Source organism: Lacerta agilis, chromosome 1 (genome assembly GCF_009819535.1).
Source record: "Lacerta agilis isolate rLacAgi1 chromosome 1, rLacAgi1.pri, whole genome shotgun sequence".
Classification (NCBI taxonomy): domain Eukaryota; kingdom Metazoa; phylum Chordata; class Lepidosauria; order Squamata; family Lacertidae; genus Lacerta; species Lacerta agilis.
In genome coordinates this window covers 76,780,409-76,797,917 of record NC_046312.1, presented here as the reverse complement: position 1 = coordinate 76,797,917, position 17,509 = coordinate 76,780,409, and the positions used below count along the sequence as shown (strand labels likewise).

At 43.6% G+C, this 17,509-nt stretch overlaps 1 protein-coding gene across 1 annotated transcript in view; it reads right to left on the bottom strand.

Moving 5' to 3' along the window:
* The window catches only part of IGHMBP2 (immunoglobulin mu DNA binding protein 2), a 66,399-nt gene that overhangs the window by 9,640 nt on the left and 39,250 nt on the right, over positions 1 to 17,509 (bottom strand). Inside the window, exons 10-12 of the mRNA XM_033156313.1 lie at positions 6,495 to 6,613; positions 2,007 to 2,101; positions 1,746 to 1,869 (exon numbers count right to left, since the gene is read on the bottom strand). Coding sequence (XP_033012204.1) covers positions 1,746 to 1,869; positions 2,007 to 2,101; positions 6,495 to 6,613 — 338 coding nt within the window. The remainder of the gene's footprint in view (positions 1 to 1,745; positions 1,870 to 2,006; positions 2,102 to 6,494; positions 6,614 to 17,509) is intronic.

Here is a 17,509-nt window from a genome sequence, read left to right as displayed (position 1 = left end):
GTCCAAACTGATTAACTAAACCTTTCTAAAGTTCATGTCTGCAATGGAGTTGGCCTTAAGCTATAGGTCAGGACTGCATTATTTCAGCAGAAATTAGAAAGGGAAAAGCTCCCACAGAGCCTTGCAGTTATACTTTCCCTTTTCCTAGTTATTGACACAAGTCTAACTTTCATAAAGGTCAGAAGGAAAGATAGTGAATGCTATTTTTAAAGGCAATTAACTAGCACACATGTGTGAGCCAATGGATAAAAATGACAAGACACATATGAGACATTTCCAGAAGCTATTTCTGATCTCCAATTATTTTCTCAAGGATCTGTAACAACAGAAAGCAAATGCCAAGTTGAGTCAGCTCAGCTGCCTAGCTTGGGTGGTGTGGCTGAGTCCCTTGCGCCAGCAGCTAAGCAGAAGACAAGTAGAAAAACAAACATTAAAACCAAATGAGGGTGGCAGGCTTTTGTTGCTACCATCTGAAGACACTTCAGCAACCACAGTGTTCTTTATCCTCTACCTAGTGCCATGAAAGCAGAAAAGAGAACGTGCTCTGAGCAGAGCCTACCATGCTCCACTCCCCAATTTTGTTGGGCAGGATGCTGCCAGCTGTAGCGAAATATCTGTTGTATTTCCAAAAGGAATACACCTGGGAAACAAGCTAGCTTTTTACCCACACCCAACAAGTTTGTGGTCAGTTCAGGTTTGCTACAGTGGGGAATTTTTAGAGCTGTGGACAACTGTGTTGTACTCGCTACAATAGAGCTGACAGATGACAAGTATCCAGCAATTACCATTGGCTTACCTGAAGGACTGCCTGCCTTCTCCAAAAGGTGCCTGAATTAACAGCCCAATCTTTCTTAATTAATTTCTAAGACATAATACAGGGTGATTCATAATGAAGTATACAGTTTCCATTCATAGTAAATGGAAACTGTATACTTCATTATGAATCACCCTGTATATTAAGTAGTCATGGTAGTAGCGTGAATAGCAATGACAGTAATAGCCACAGGTTTGTTTTTGTTTTAAAAATCAACCCCCATAGACCGCTCTGCCTCTTCCACTCTGTCTGTTAGAACAGACCTGGTCCTACTATTGGGCAGAGAGAGGCAGCCGCCGCAGGTGGCAAAGGCTGGGGTGTGGCAATGTGGAATGGAGAGGCTGCCATCTTGTCCTTTGCCTCAGGCAGCAAAATGTCTTGGACTGGCCCTATACTAGAATATGTGCCTAGCCACCAGAGTTTTCAACCTATGCTTGGAAACACCCCTTCCCAGGCTCTCTGCACAAAAAAGAGAGTGTTTTGCCATATAAATTACCTTTCCATTGCACAGTTAATTATTGAGAATCTTCTGCTCTGGGGAAAGTGACAATGGTTCCCTGCATATGGGCTCATAGCAGTGTGGAAGCCACTTCCATGTGATGTGATACATGCTGCAGGAGTAACAAAATCATGTTGGCTAAAACAACTGGGTGATGCCAATGTGTTAGGAAATGAACCAGGAAGTAAGGTGCCAATGATTCATGCAACTGGTACTGTCAACATAGTCATACTACTCCCAAGTACCCTCCTGTAGGATGTGATTACACCACATGGAAGCACCTCCTTTGATGCTGAGAGCATGTGTAGCAGAGGTCAGCACCTTGTTCCAAAGAAGGAGCCAGTTGAAACCACACAATTTTAACAGTTTCCCCGATTCTGGCAAATTAAGTTTATTTTTGTTCTATATGGTTCCAGATTATAACCTATGTACCTTTTCTGTTGGACCTTACAAAAGAGAGGACAACAGCCTCCTTCTCTCTTCCTTGGAAGCCATCCACAGATTTAATCTCCAGGTCTGGGTACTTGTGACACAAAAGCTCCCTTAGCATGTCCACCTGAAAAACAAAGATGTTGCTGAGACAACAAACGATATTACTACAATTTATTGCCCACCCTTCATCCTAAAGTCCCAGGGCTTTAAATTTTTTACTTTGAAATGTTGTGCTTCTGAGAGCATGGCAGGCACACTCACCTGGAGGTTGTAAGGAGCAATGACGGCAATGTCTCTTGCTTTAACACCAGCTTCCACTAAAGCCTGAACATGCAAGCTGGCAAGACGTGCTTCGCCTGGAAGGGGAGAAATAAAACTTAGCTGTGAATGAATGATTTAACCCTAGAACAAGTTGACAGATTCCACTTAAAAAGCATCCAATTCAGACAATGATAGTGAAAGGCTGCTTTTCACTTGCCACTTTAAAAACAAGTCTTTACAGTCGGTAAAGTGCTTTGCCATAGTTTAGTGCTATGTGCACAAATTAGAATGAACCTAAGCAAACACTAGGGACGCGGGTGGCGCTGTATGTGGAAGAGCCTTGTCTGAGCCAATGAGGGAAGATAGGACGCGGGTGGCGCTGTGGTCTAAACCACCGAGCCTAGGGCTTGCTGAATGGAAGGTCGGCGGTTCGAATCCCTGCGATGGGGTGAGCTCCTGTTGTCAGTCCCAGCTCCTGCCAACCTAGCAGTTCGAAAGCACGTCTAAGTGCAACTAGATAAATAGGTACTGCTCTGGTGGGAAGGTAAACGGCATTTCCGTGTGCTGCTCTGGTTTCGCCAGAAGCAGCTTAGTCATGCTGGCCACATGACCTGGAAAAACTGTCTTTGGACAACCGCTGGCTCCCTCGGCCTGTAAAGCGAGATGAGCGCCGCAACCCCAGAGTCATCTGCAACTGGACCTAACGGTCAGGGGTCCCTTTACCTTCACCTTTAAGCAAACACTTGAGATGGCATGCTTCCTTTTTCCCACGTGGATACCAGAAACACTTTTGCAGCATTTAGTTTCACTTTCAAAGATTCCTGAATTAGCATTATGTACAAGCCAGAGACTGTGATGTAGAACAAACTGGTTAGTTAAACAAGGCAGCTTCAAGCCACGGATCATAAAGTTCTGAAACTGACCATAGTTCAAACATTCACCAAGCTACTTGATGCCCTACATCTCCTCATATGAAAAAAGAGAGATCTCAAATTGTCCAATGAAATTTACAAGGGAAACATGCATGGAGTAGTAGTAGTAGTAGTAGTAGTAGTAGTAGTAGTATTGCTATGTTGGTAAAAAATAATTTTAAATGATTTACAAATACGGATTGTAAGCCTTATGGATTTCTTTAACAGCTGGGCAAAGGGATATGTGTTCCATACAACACGGTCAAATACAAGCAACACATCCCAGCTCACATTCTCAAGGGTAGCAACATCAATGTTGAAAATGCCAAGATAACCCCACCCCAATTCCGAGAAGTGAAATCTGCCTTTGAACTAATCCAGCATAGGTTAGGAAATTCATATTTTAGACCATGGCTCTTGCAGCTATTTGCCTTTGGAAGCTGGTGCCTATTTATTTGTGTGCCCATTTCATTATGTTTCTAAATTAGACTTGCTGGTACTGACAACAAGGGCTGCTTCAAACATTATGCAGTTCCTACATAGACAGCACTTCCATTTCTTAGCATGGATCAAGGGTTGTCAATGCTGATTGCCCTTGAGAAGCTGTAGGACTACAACTCCCATCATACCCAACCAAGGCCCAGGCTAGCTGAGGCTGGTGGCAGTTACAACCTGGCAACATTTGGATGGCACCACATCAGTTACCCCTGGTGGAGATCATAATGTGCATGCAACATATGCAGAGATGGGTACTGCATGTGCTCACAGTGAAACCCTGCATGGAATAGGACTGTGGCAGGATGCTAACCTACACATGGGTGTAATATTTAATTCCTGCATGAAATAGCCTTTCTAAGAATTAGCCATGCTACGGGCATACAACATGCAAAATATCCCAGAGTTAATATATACTTGAGCTTCCCTGCTCCCAAGCCTTTTCCCCCAATTGAGAGACAACCATGCAAACATCCCTCTTCCTCAATCATCTCTAGAAGATTCCCACTTTCTACTGTAGATGTGACCTCCCTGCTCTCTGGGCTCAAGCCCTGTCCCATGAGCACACCCCTTTCCCACTCCTAAATGCAGTCTAGAATTCCTGAATGAATACTGCCACTGGAGCTCAGCGAGACTGGAAACCTTCCTATTTATTCAGCAACAGAGAGAGCACTTCACAACAGTTGCTAGGCTGATTTATAACTCCAGAACTCTCTGTGCTCAGAGAACTGGCCTTTCTCTCTGTTAGCGGAATTGCTGTATATTCCACCAACATGGTCAGGCACTTGCTGACCCATTAACTGTGAAGGTCTGTGCCTTGTTCACTGAGAGATCTGACAAAGTGCTATGCGGCAAGGCAATTAGAACTGAAAGCTCTCTCAGCTAAGCTGTACCAACAAACCATATGGGAATCAGGAGAGTTCAGCACTTCAAGCTGACAACATATGACTTTGCCCATCGCTTCAGAGCTTGTGTTGCAATTCAAGAGTGCTATTTAAACCACAGATCTCTGATACAACAAGCATCACAGGTGCCCTTCCTCCTCAGCTCCAGGACTGGCCCTACTTTTAGGCAAAGTGAGATGACTGTCTCAGGCAGCACATGCTGAGGGGAGGCAGCCCCCTGTCTACTCCTCCTAAGCAGTTCCCAGATAGAAGCGAAGGATGCTATCTTGTCACCAGTGTTGAAATAGAATTCAACTGTTGGCCCAGTCAGCCTTCGTACAGGGCTTTTTGCCTCAGGGAGTAAAATGTCTTGGTCCAGCCCTGTTAAGCTCTGTCAACTTTCATTAAGGTACATTATTATCTTACCCTAGACCATGAGACTGAACTACATAATCTTTCCTTCTCCTGCTTTTTGCTTTTGAGAATTCAAAGTCTTTGGGAAAGGATGTATTTTGCTAGGTGGCTCCATAAACCTTGTCTAGTGCAGTGATGTTGAATCCAAATGGAAATTTTCATCATCCATGGTCAGCTATCTACAACCCATTTTCCTCTCCAGCTGCATGTTTTTCCACGTGCTGTCTGGCTACAGTACACTGTGGTCTTGATAATTTGCCTGGACCTCTGCTACATCCATGGTGATGAGGATGTGGATAAAAATAACAGCCTCTGATTACCTTTATGAACAGAAGGCTCCACAAACCAGTGTGCCATGGTACCTTGGGATGCCTTGAATGATGGTCAGGGGTACCGCAGGTAACACTTGCCTCTGACCCTCTTTCCTTCCCTCTCTCCTCTGATGACCTCTTGTGTCTCTGCCTCCCAAAGGCTTGCACAGCTGTTTATTGCAGCTACAAGCTTTGCAGGCGAATGGTGCCTTAGGGGCTGGTCAAGGAGTGCTGGTTGCCAGGAGCTGAGGTGGCCTTGGAGTAAGCAAGTGGGCTAAGGAGCCCAGCCAGCCAGTCCACCAGCCCTTGCTGTTGGGAATTGGCAGACAAATATGAGGCGAGCTAGGCAGGAAGGTGCCGCACTGGCCTCTCTTGTCCTTGCTGTGTGCAAGGCCTGCCTGGGAGCTGAGTGCCTGGTGCTGAAGGGGAGCCTTTCCATCTTGCAGGCCCAGCAGCACCCACTGCTGCCTCCCAAGGTAAGGTGCTGGCCTCACATTCACCTTTAGCCAGTCTCTGTTGGGCTACTAAGGCTGGGGGCATCCTCCTCCTCGACTCCTGTGGGGCAGTGTGAGGAGGCACCTCTCTTTGCGGTGGGGTGGGGCAGCTCAGAGACCAGGGGCAGCTGCAAAGGCTGCCAAAATAACTCCCAAGGAGAGGGGAGAGGAAAGGAGGCTGAGGGAACACTCCCCAAGGGAGGGTGTTTGAAAAAGGGTGAGGGGCTGTCAGCTCTGCAGGCAATGGGTGACACAACTGGGCTCCTGAGTCCCACAGAGGTCCTGAAGAAAGAATGTACAGTGGTACCTCTGGATGCAAACGGGATCCGTTCCAGAGCCCTGTTCGCATCATGAGCAGTCCGCATCCCAAGCGCCATGTCTGCGCATGCTCGCTGCGCAATTCGGCGCTTCTGCGCATGACGTCATTTGACGCGTCTGCGCATGCGCGAACTGCCAAACTCGGAAGTAACCCATTCTGGGTTCAGTGGGTCCGTAACCTGTGACGAACGCAACACACAGCATTTGTAACACGAGATACGACTGTAGTTGGTTAAGGGAGCCATAGACTCAAAAAGGTTGAAAACCTCTGCATTTATTGGTACTTTGTAGCAAATGTACAGCCCATGTAAATGGTACTGTTCTACTACTGAAGGAGTTTTGAAAGGTACAGGCTATACATCCATCTTAGGACCACAACAAGCATGTCTAAACCTTGACATCCCAATATTTTTCCATGGATGTATTCATAGTCATTTCCATGTGTGGTTGCCAAGATCATAATAGCATAACTAAATTCTTCAGTAACTCCCCAGAGCTACCACTTTCAACACCGCTGGCACAAGGCAACCTTTTTAATGTAGCGGCAGCTGACGTTACAGCACATGCATGGATAATGTAACTTGAAATGTGGAGGCTAGGGGGGAGGAAACTGATTCCAGGGTGGGAGTGTGGAGAACCACAGCAGGTAAAGCAACAATACCTTCATTTCCTTTAGACTGTTCATCTTCCAGCTCAAGCTCAAATAAGCCACAGCCAGCTGTATCAATAAGCAACAACGGAATGCAAGTTTCTTCTGTGGAAGCCACCCCTGGCAGGTCCCTGACAAGTGATTAGAAAGAACAGTAAGTTAATGACCCTTAACTTGCATGAGTATAAACAGCAGCACATTCATTCTGTTTTAGAATCCTAACACAAATTGACCTAGACTATTCCACAGAACCTCCATAGGTCAGGCCGCAGAGCAGAAGAATCCTCCATTCTGTGGGACTGCAGGTCCTACTATTGGAACATTTGTCATCTGAAATGTCAGTTATTGAAACACAAAGAATTATACCCAACCTGGTAACACAAACAGCTGATTCAGATATCTGAGCAGCCAGAGCTTACCCACTTCCTTACTTATTTGTGTTTTGCTGGTCAGTGGCAGCCATTTCGGATGGAAACCATGAAAGAAGGAACGGAGGAAGGGAGAGAGTTCAGACAAATTAGGGAATGGGAGAGACCAGATGGGGAGCAGTTTTTCCTTTGGTCTTTTGCTGGTTGGCTGCAGCAATTTGAGACAGAAACCAGAGAGAAATTGAGATTGGACAAATCCCCATAGGAAATAATGGCAATCATCTGCTTGTTATGTGAACGCTTGCCTAATGAACGATTTCCTGGGAATGTATTGTGCTCAGATAGTGGGACCTGTGAATATACATTTGCAGTGGACCCCCACTTGGGGTCAGTTTGTATAATTCCATTGGGCCAAATGATGAAGGGAACAAGGCCTCTGCTCAGCCACGTCACCATACATTGAACCTTTTTTGGTTGTGGAACCCTGCCTGTAGAATGCTCTCCTCAGGGAGCCACACATAATTAGTTTTTGATGTCATGTTTGTGGAGAGATATATATATACTGTACTCTTGGCAGGCTTGCATAAAATTTAGAGAGATTGTTACACTGAGATCACAACCCTTGTTTACAACTACTGTGTGCACAAACAAGCAATTCCAAAGTGTTTCTTTTTTTAAAAAATAATATTTATTAAGAGTTTTTCCAATTAAATCCAAATTACAATACATGATTAAATTTTTCCAAACTCTCCTTTCTCTCACCAAGGGGAGCATACAAAACAAATCCCCCTCTCACTGGGGTAATCAACAATTCTTTCCCAATTTAACCACTTATTTTGCACATATCATCTTTACCTTTTCCGACTTCCCCAATTCCCCTCCCGTTGATTTCCAGATTAACCCTAATTCACAGTTATTGCCAATTAATCCCCATATTACTTTTCCTCCTTCTCACATTTTTCTTATTTAATTCTTTTACTAAATAGTTATTCATCTTACACATCTTATTTATCATTATAACCTATCCTCTGCATTCACTATATTCCTGAACCTCCATTGCCTAATTCCAAATTTCTTTACATCAATCCATTTTATAATTATTTTCATTTTAACTGTCTCCCCCCCTTTCCTCCTATACTCCCAATTCCAAAGTGTTTCAGCCATGTTTGAGGACTACCTTTGATCATTCACAGTTCACATTCTCCCAGAGCATGGTCTAGAGGCATATAATGCTGTGGCCTTGCTGAAGCTAGTCAGATTTGGGTCTGCTCCGTACCTGGGTGGGAGACTGCTAGGGAACACCATGTATGCTGCCTTGAGTTCCATAATGGGAAAAGGTGGGATATAAATGTACTAAGTAAAAAAAATAAAAATAAAATAAAATAAAATAAAATAAAATAAAATAAATAAAATGCTAGCTAGCTAGCTAGCCTTGCTGGCTATTGTGTACAGCATGTGCTGCACTTTTTCTAGGTTTTTTGCCCACTTGTTTTTTAGACATTCAGAAACTGCAACCTGTAACCCTCAAGTATAAAATATTTGAATCAGGCTAGGGCAAATTTTAATAGATGGGTTTAGAAACAATGGTTTGGATCCAGGTAAGGAATTTGAACTTTGATCCCACTGAAATCAATGGGACAAGCTGGTTGTGATTTCAGTTCCATAGATTTCTTTTTTTTAATAAAGAATTTATTGGTTTTTCCATAACACAAAACACTCCATCACCTTCACCAACATTAACCCCAACACTTACCCACCACTATGACTAAACAAATACAGACACACCAACGATTCTTCTTCTTGTTTAGGAAAAAAAAAATTCTTGGTCGAATCATCATTATTGACTTCCCCTGTTTTCTCTCCTTCGGTTCCTATTCCAAATTTACTTTAATAACTTCATATCTCTAGAATTAAATTCATTTAAAAGTTCAAAACTAAACATTCTTCAAAAAAAATCTTATTTTTTGGTTTACAATAATATTTCACTCCTTATCTTGTATAAAATCAAATCATATTGTGACTTCATATAGTTAATAACAAAACATATTATTCTTCATATCTTAACATATTATTAACATATCTTAACATATTATTCTTCATATCTTAACATATTATTCTTGGATCTAATCATATCAAACAGCTTCTTTCCCTAAAACTGCTGCTAATAAAGAAATAAAACAGAATATCCCTTATCTAGTTCAAAAACTTAAAAAAAAAAAGATAACTTGACACACCGGCTTCAGGATAACAATACAATTCATCCTATCCCACTTCTAACCATTTTCCTTTTCCATCTTACTTCAGAACCGCTCCTCAAATTGTCCTCTTTTCTTGTACATCCACAGATCCAGACACAGTCCACAGGAATCCTTGCATAGAGCATCAGGGTACACAATTCTTCACCTTCCAGCTTCTCCATTTCGACATTCCATTCTTCTTTTGTTAGTAGACTTAATAATTTTTTCCCCATCACTTCCGAGCTCTCACCCCAGAAGTTGGATATATATAACCTCCTCGTCCTGGGTCTGCCACCCTCGCAGGACTTTTCTTCTTCTTCTCGGAGATGCCAAGCCATTTTGCTCTGTTCTTCCATAATCCCCTTCAGCTCTTTGCCAAGGTTCTCTTCCATTGCAGCAATGTCCTGAAAAGTCTCCTCTGTGGGCAATACCTTTTCTGCCATATCCCGGTTCAACAACACCAGTTTCTGGTTAATCAGTTCAAGCCTCAAGAAAATAATCCTTTGTTCATCAGTCAATCCAGAGTCCAGGACCAGCTCAAAAACGAAACCCAGCATGGCTGAAGTGGGCATAGGTGTCAGATTTCAATGTTTTTCCATCTTCATGCCAGTACTTTTCCACTCAATCTCAAGCCTTTACAGCCATTTTTCCTGGAGCCAGGGCGCAAGGATTGCAAATCCAAAAAGAGATATTCTCCACTGTCTTCAGTTCCATAGATTTCAATAGGAAGAGAATGCAACTAACAGTGCAATCCTACACATGTCTACTCAGAAGTTCTACTGCATTCAAACAGGACTTGCTTCCCTGTGTGTACAAGTCTACAGCCTTAGCCTGGATCCAGCCCATTGAAAGTCGGCTAATGAATTTGGTCTTTATTTTCTTGTCTCAAGGTTTCAATTCCTTCAGTACATTTGCCATCCTATTTAAAAACCATATCTCTGCAAAATCTAGAAACATACAGTACTTTGTTTATAAAAGGTCATGGATACAAGGTGAAAACAAGGGTGCCTTTAAACCTATCTCCTGCTTTCCCTTCAAAATTCTAAACAAAGAATTTTTCAAAACTCCTGTCTGTAATGGCAACACAACTTTCAGTAGCATCAACGAAAATACAGAAAGTACAGTGGTACCTCGGGTTAAGAACTTAATTCGTTCTGGGGGTCCGTTCTTAACCTGAAACTGTTCTTAACCTGAAGCACCACTTTAGATAATGGGACCTCCCGCTGCGCCGCCAGAGCACAATTTCTGTTCTTATCCTGAAGCAAAGTTCTTAACCTGAACCGTTATTTCTGGGTTAGCATAGTATGTAACCTGAAGCGTATGTAACCTGAGGTACCACTGTAGAAGATAAAAGCACATGTCAATAGTGTCAAAGAGCCAAATTATAGATGCAAGATTCTACCGTGCAGGTGCTTGCACATTTTAGCACTTGGAGCAAAAAGGAAGTGCCCTTTGATGTATTACAAGAGACAATGTTCTGACAGCTGCAATATCAGAAAAAGGCACAAAGCACAATCTTGATAACCTCAAATACAACGTTGGCTTAACATAAGTTTTGTACTTCAAGAAGCCATATTAATAATCCGCATTTGAAAATGAAAGCTGTTATCATATGAAAATGATCATTCTTCCTAAAGTTTGTTTCGGAGAAAGTCAAGAGTCTTCAGTTCCTCAGATTTTCTATTTTTACGAACAAAGAGGCAGGAGTAGAAATATGATACCCACTTCCTCCTCCTCTGCCAGTATGCTGGGCTTCGTCCTTGAACTGGTAGTGAACTCTGGTGAACTCTGGACTAACAGATGAACAGAGACTCACTGCCTTGAAGGTGGAACTGCTTTGTAGAAAAGTCAAAGTCTTGTGTGGGGGTCTGAAATGGAACCAATTGCCCACAGAGGAGGCTTTTAAAACTTTTGACACTTTGGAAGAAAGCCTTGCCAAGGAGCTGAGAGGGTGGATGGAAAGATGGAGAGAAATGAGTGAGCTACTTCGGAGAAGAAATTCGCTTTTTGGGGGTGGCAGCCCCAAGGCGACGTCAAGATTTCTTATATCCAGTCCCCGAGGTGTGAGCTCGGGGGCCAGGGACAGAGAATTAAGGTACTTACAAGAAGAAAAGGAATGCTACAAAGAACCGAAGAAGCTGAGGGATGATGAGATGGACACCCCTGAACTCGTGGCAAGGAGAGGTTTGGACTGTGCCTGGATCTGTGGACGTTTGGAGAGGGAAGCTACATGGAAGTTCAGTGCTGATGCCACCAGGAGAAGAATAATGGACAGAGGGGGTGTGGGGTGAAGCATTAAGTAAAATTTAAAGTAGCCTGATATGGTAAATTGAAATCGGAGGGCGAATACTGTCAACAATATTTCTTTTTATATTTTTTATTCGAACATGAAAGGAGATATTTCAAGTTTTTATGTTACTAGCAGTGGTCTTAAGGATAGAAGAGATAGATTTGATGTGAATGATTTGTGAAGATCTGTGAGGTGGAGTATAAGCAAAGTGAATTTAAGTGGATTAAGTTTATGGATTAAGATTAAGATGTAGATTAAGATAAGAAATCGATAAGAATAAATGAAGAAGAATTACGACGAGGTATCATTATGACGATGTATTCTTAGTAAAATGTTGAAGATATAAATTGAATGTAATTATACAATTGAATTGAATTTTCTTTTCTTTTTTCAGGAGAAATGGTTATAAAGTAGATTAAGGATATAAAATCGAAGGTGAAAAGGCAGGGGAAGTCAATGGTCAAGATATGGAAATAGAAATTTTTTTTTTTTTTAGAAAGATGCAATAAGAAAACTTGACATTGTTTGTATTTGTTTTATTTGTTTTGCATTTGTTTAATTGTAGGTGTGGGTGTGGGTATATGTTGTTATAGAAAAATGCTAATAAATTCTTATTAAAAAAAAAAAAAAGATTTTCTATTTTTACTTTCCTAGGTCTCCCCTTAGTGCACACCTGCTAAGCAAACTGTCTCCTTTAAGGGCACCATTAAGGATACTTCTTTTGTGGTTCAGGATGACAGCAGGTTGCTTGCATTTCTCAATAATAGTCTTGATTTGAGTGATTTTGTGAATGTCACTTCTAAAGATAATCTGCTGCATAACTACAGTATTCCAGTGGAGAGAAAAATCACATTTCCTACTGAGAGAAGCTGGGGGCTGGAAGAACAGGCTTGTAAATCTATATATAAATTCAAAAGCCTGAGAATAGAGTAAGCCCTCCCCTCCAACTGCTACTTATTTTAGCTTAAACTAGAAATGCATCAGGACTCTTGTACAGTGAGGGGGGAAAGTATGTGATCCCCTGCTAAATTTGCCCATTTGCCCTCTGACGAAGAAATGACCAGTCCATAATTTTAATGGTAGGTTTATTGTAGCCCACCGTCAAACATGGAGGGGGACATATTATGCTTTGGGGGTGTTTTTCTGCTAAGGGGACAGGATACCTTCACCGCATCGAAGGGACGATGGACGGGATCATGTATCGTCAAATCTTGGGTGAGCACCACCTTCCCTCAGCCAGGGCATTGAAAATGGGTTGAAGATGCGTATTCCAGCATGACAATGACCCAAAACACACAGTCAAGGCCACAAAGGAGTGGCTCAAGAAGAAGCACATTAAGGTCCTGGAGTGGCCTAGCCAGTCTCCAGACCTTAATCCCATCAAAAATCTGTGGAGAGAGCTGAAGGTTCGAGTAGCTACACATCAGCCTCGAAATCTTACTGACTTGGAGAGGATCTGCAAAGAGGAGTAGGACAAAATACCTCCTGAGATGTGTACAAACCTGGTGGCCACCTACAAGAAACGTCTGACCTCTGTAATTGCCAACAAGGGTTTTGCCACCAAGTACTATGTCATCTTTTGCAAAGGGATTAAATATTTATTTCACTCATTATAATACACATCAATCTCTGACTTTTGTCTTCTGGCTTTATGGGAGTTTTCCTGTTGTTATTGTGTCTCTCACAGTTACAATAAACCGACCATTAAAATTATGGACTGGTCATTTCTTCGTCAGAGGGCAAATGGGCAAGTTTAGCAGGGGATCAAATACTCCCCCCCCCTCACTGTACTTGCCTGGAGGTTATGTTGTCAATCCTAATCATCCAACCCCCAGTTCCAGACATCTGGAAGATGGCTGTGACTGCCTGGGAGGAAGGACAGTCTGCATGTGCTCCAAGATGCTCTTCTTTAGAAGATTACTTTGGAAAGGCCTTACCAAATAGAGCTGGGAAAGAATCCTGACCAAAACGCTGGAGATCTGCTGTCAAACACGGTCAACAATACTGAGCCAGATGGACCAATGGTCTGACTCTATATAAGTCAGCTTCCTATGTTTCTAGTTTCAAACTAAAATCCTCTGGAAGCCTCTCTCTTGCATTTTTCCTGCAGGCAGGGGCGTCGCTAGGGAGGGGCGGTAGGGGCGGTACGCCCCCAGTGACAGGGTGAGCAGCGGCGGGTGGGGGTGTCAAGCGGCGGCCCCTCCCGTCACTCCCACGCGCCGCCGCTCCCTCCGTCACCCCGGGAGCAGCAGCGCTGCACGGACGGGGTGCTCGCTCGGCCGAGCGAGCACCCCGTCCGTGCAGCGCTGCTCCTCCCGGGGTGACCGGTGGTGCGTGGGGAGTGGTGGGAGGGGCCGCCGCTTGACACCCCCACCCGCCGCTGCTCACCCTGCTCACCGCCGCTCGCTCCGTCGCCGTGGGAGCAGCAGCGCACAGTGTGTGCGGTGCTGCTGCTCCTGGGGCGACGGAACGAACGGCGGCAAAAGGGAAAGGGGGGAGCAAACGGGCGCTTTTCTCCCCTTTCGGCTGCTTAAACGCGCCAGCTTTGCTTCTCCCCCCCCCCTTTCGGCCGCCCCTTTCAGCGCTGGCTGGGCTGCGGAGCCGAAAGGGGCGGCCGAAAGGGGGGGGGGAGAAGCAAACAGGCGCGTTTAAGCAGCCGAAAGGGGAGAAAAGCGCCCGTTTGCTTCCCCCCCCCTTTTCATTTTCGGACGCTTCTTTCGGCGCTGGCTGGGCTGCGCCTCTGCAGCCCAGCCGGCACCGAAAGAAGCGTCCGAAAGGGGAGAAAAGCGCCCGTTTGCTTTCCCCCCCTTTTCACTTTCGGACGAAAGAAGCGTCCGAAAATGAAAAGGGGGGGGGAAGCAAACGGGCGCTTTTCTCCCCTTTCGGACGCTTCTTTCAATGCTGGCTGGGCTGCAGAGGCGCAGCCCAGCCAGCGCCGAAAGAAGCGTCCAAAAGGGAAAGGGGGGGGAGCAAACGGCCGCTTAAACGCGCCTGTTTGCTTCTCTCCCCCCCCTTTCGGCCGCCCCTTTGGGCACCAAAAGGGAGAGAAAAGGAAGCAAAGCTGGCGCGTTCAAGCGCCCGCTTTGCTTTCCTTTTTTTCCCCTGCGGGGGCATCCCCAGGGGCGTGGCATCGCGCTGTGCACGTGCGTCATGACGTCATGACGCATGCACATGCCGCAATGCCCCGCCCCCAGGGGTGCCTCTTGGCTTGCCGCCCCTGGCAGCCAGGGGGCTAGAAACGCCCCTGCCTGCAGGCCCCAGATGGCCTATCCTTTGTTCCATGTTTAAAGTACTAAGCAATTGCTGATTATTTCAGCATAAATATTTCAGCATTCCCCTACTTTTCTTGTGCTGCAATGCCTCAGCTGCAGAGCAGCCCACACACATTGGCTGAAAGACAGAGTCATCACAATGCTGAGACTTTTAACGGTTGCCAATTAAGGGCTGCTTTCAGATCCATCTTCTATACTGAAAATGGTTTCGGCCACAGAAAATCATACTGATACATGCACTAGTTGTCTTCTTCTGCAAGTACATTCAAACAAAGCCTGCAAGGCATTATCAGAACTGTCATGATGGCAAAGTGGTTTTCATGACATCAGCAGCAAGAACTGAGGGATGGAAGGGAGCAATGGTGGAATACTTGCTAATTTTGGGTCCAAGCACATCCTAAAGGACGGGAGTTTGGGTTACTCATCCAGGTGCTGCTGTGAGAAAATTTAAGACTTATGTATTACCACTGACAGAAGCATTTGCTTGGTTTTGCACTCCCTTGGTTTTGGTGTTCAGCATATCCCAAACAATGTATTCCTTAAATCTTAAAATAAGATATATGATAAGCACAAAAGCTGTATGACAAGGAAGTTCCTTACAGTGCCTTACAAGGTGTAGAGCCAAATATTCTTCTCAGATTTATTAATAATATGTATATAAAATGAAGGCTGAATTCTCAAAATGCCTGAAATCCAACAAGATACGAACCTTCATATCCCAGCACTCAGAGGAAGCCAGTGAAGAATCAGCAAAAGAAGGCCACACGATAATTCAAAATGCTATGGCGTTGACTGCACTGGTGAATGGCGTGTTGCTCCCTCAGAAATTAGTAGGGGAAAAGCTTTCAGAAAGCTCTCACCCTTGTTGACAGGAAGAAACCCTCATTACCACCCTCTGGCCAAGAACAGAGGCAGATTCTTTTCTTTTAGCCATCAACATATCAAGTACAGATTTCATGCACAAATGTGAATTTGTGACAGCAGCCCAAAGCTACCCATGTGCCAAATGAATTTTGCATGATTTGCCCTTGGTTAATCATGCAGTCCTGCCTTGCTGTGATTACCGGTAGCTGTCCATTAATATTTTTTTGACCAATAAAAGGAGTACAACAGAAGAGGTACTTTCCTTATTAGCTTACCAAGAGTTTCCTTAATGCTATGAATAATTATTTCTTTAAATTCCAGCCATACCTCACATAGGCACATACACCTGCTATAATTAGGGTCCAGGTCAAATCGTTTATTGCCTATGGGCAAAGGTGATTGCAAATCTTCAAACAAGCTCAAAAGGTACATGACAAATCACATTTGCAAATTCAAATCCTAAAAATACTACTTATACAAAAGCACCAAAAGTAAAAGGCAGAATGAAGAATAAAAAAGGAATAAAACAAGGGATAAGGAAAACAATGAAATGAATAATTAAACAATCGTCAAATCAGGGCATCACCATGACAATTTATAGTTATCTCTGAAAGCACCCAGAGCAAGAGACACTCAAAGTCCCCCCCCCAAAAAAATTTGACTAAAGATAGCATGCAGAAATTTAAAATGGTGTTCCAAATACAAAGGTCAAAATAAGGTAGAATATCTTTAAACATTACATCTCAGCAATTCCACTAAGACATCTACTCTGGGCCAGAGTATGAGGCATAGGAGTAAGAGAGGAAAAGAGCCAATACATTTATTACATCTGACCTACAGAGCAACCCAAAGGAAACCACTCCGTTATTAATTCCTTCCTAAGAAAGATGTACCTGCTTGCTAATACCATGTAATGTGTATTTTCCTATACACAGTGAGCAGCCTCTTCAGTTATCTGTCTTCTTAAAAACTCAAGCCCATTTTGTTTAAAAATGTTAAAAGAACATTATCAGCACTTTTAACCAGCGTCAAGGAAAGCAGCATTATTAATTTGCCTATGCTGTTCGTTCCAATCATGCTTACCCAAGGCAGCTCACAATAAGCAGAATAAAAATTATAAAGCAAGGTAGGCTCCTTTTACTTTAACTGACAACAGGGAGATCCCTTGCTGTGGCTACCAAGACTAAAATGATGCCAAATGCAAACAGCATCCTTCCCCAAGCTCAGGAAAATAATTTCGGCCTGGAAAAACTGAAAACGATGTGTGAGATCCTGTAAAAGTTAAGCCTTCTCTGTACACTTACCTGGAAGTAGGTTCACTGAATGTAGAAGCATAAACTTCTGTGCAAATATGTACAGAATCAGATTGTATGGTATCACTTAATTCAACTGGAGATACTTAAAACGCATCTGTAACTCTCCCAATGAAATAACTAGAACTTTAAAAATAGAATGCTGGGGGCAGGAGGAGAGTATTGATTAGCACAAGGGCAGGGAACCTGTGACCTTTCACATGTTGCTGGACTACAGCTCCCATCATCCCTGACCACTGACTATGCTGGCTGGGATGATGGGAGATGGAGTTCAGCAACATCTAGAGGGCACCACTTTAGCTAACCCAGGATTATCACCATTTGGTACCCGAGCTTTACAACTTGGTTTGTGTGGGAATCTTAGAACTGTAGAAGACTGATCTACCCTTTTCTTAGCCTACAATATGGGGATTACAAAAGGGAGAAAGGGAGAATATTTCAGGTTAAGAGGTTGCTCTGGAGCTCAATGAAGTCAGTGAGAATTTATGAAGCCTTCAATTTGCTGCAGCATTAAACCCTAAATGAAGAGTGTAACATCTTCCTTCATTCCAAACAATAATTCATTTTTTATTGTTGACCATTTCTTTCAGCCCTTAGAAAGTATTTCACTGCAATTGCGATCAATATTGCATACTGAAATTATCTTCTTGGTGATTTAAATCCATAATGTGAGTTTCTTTATA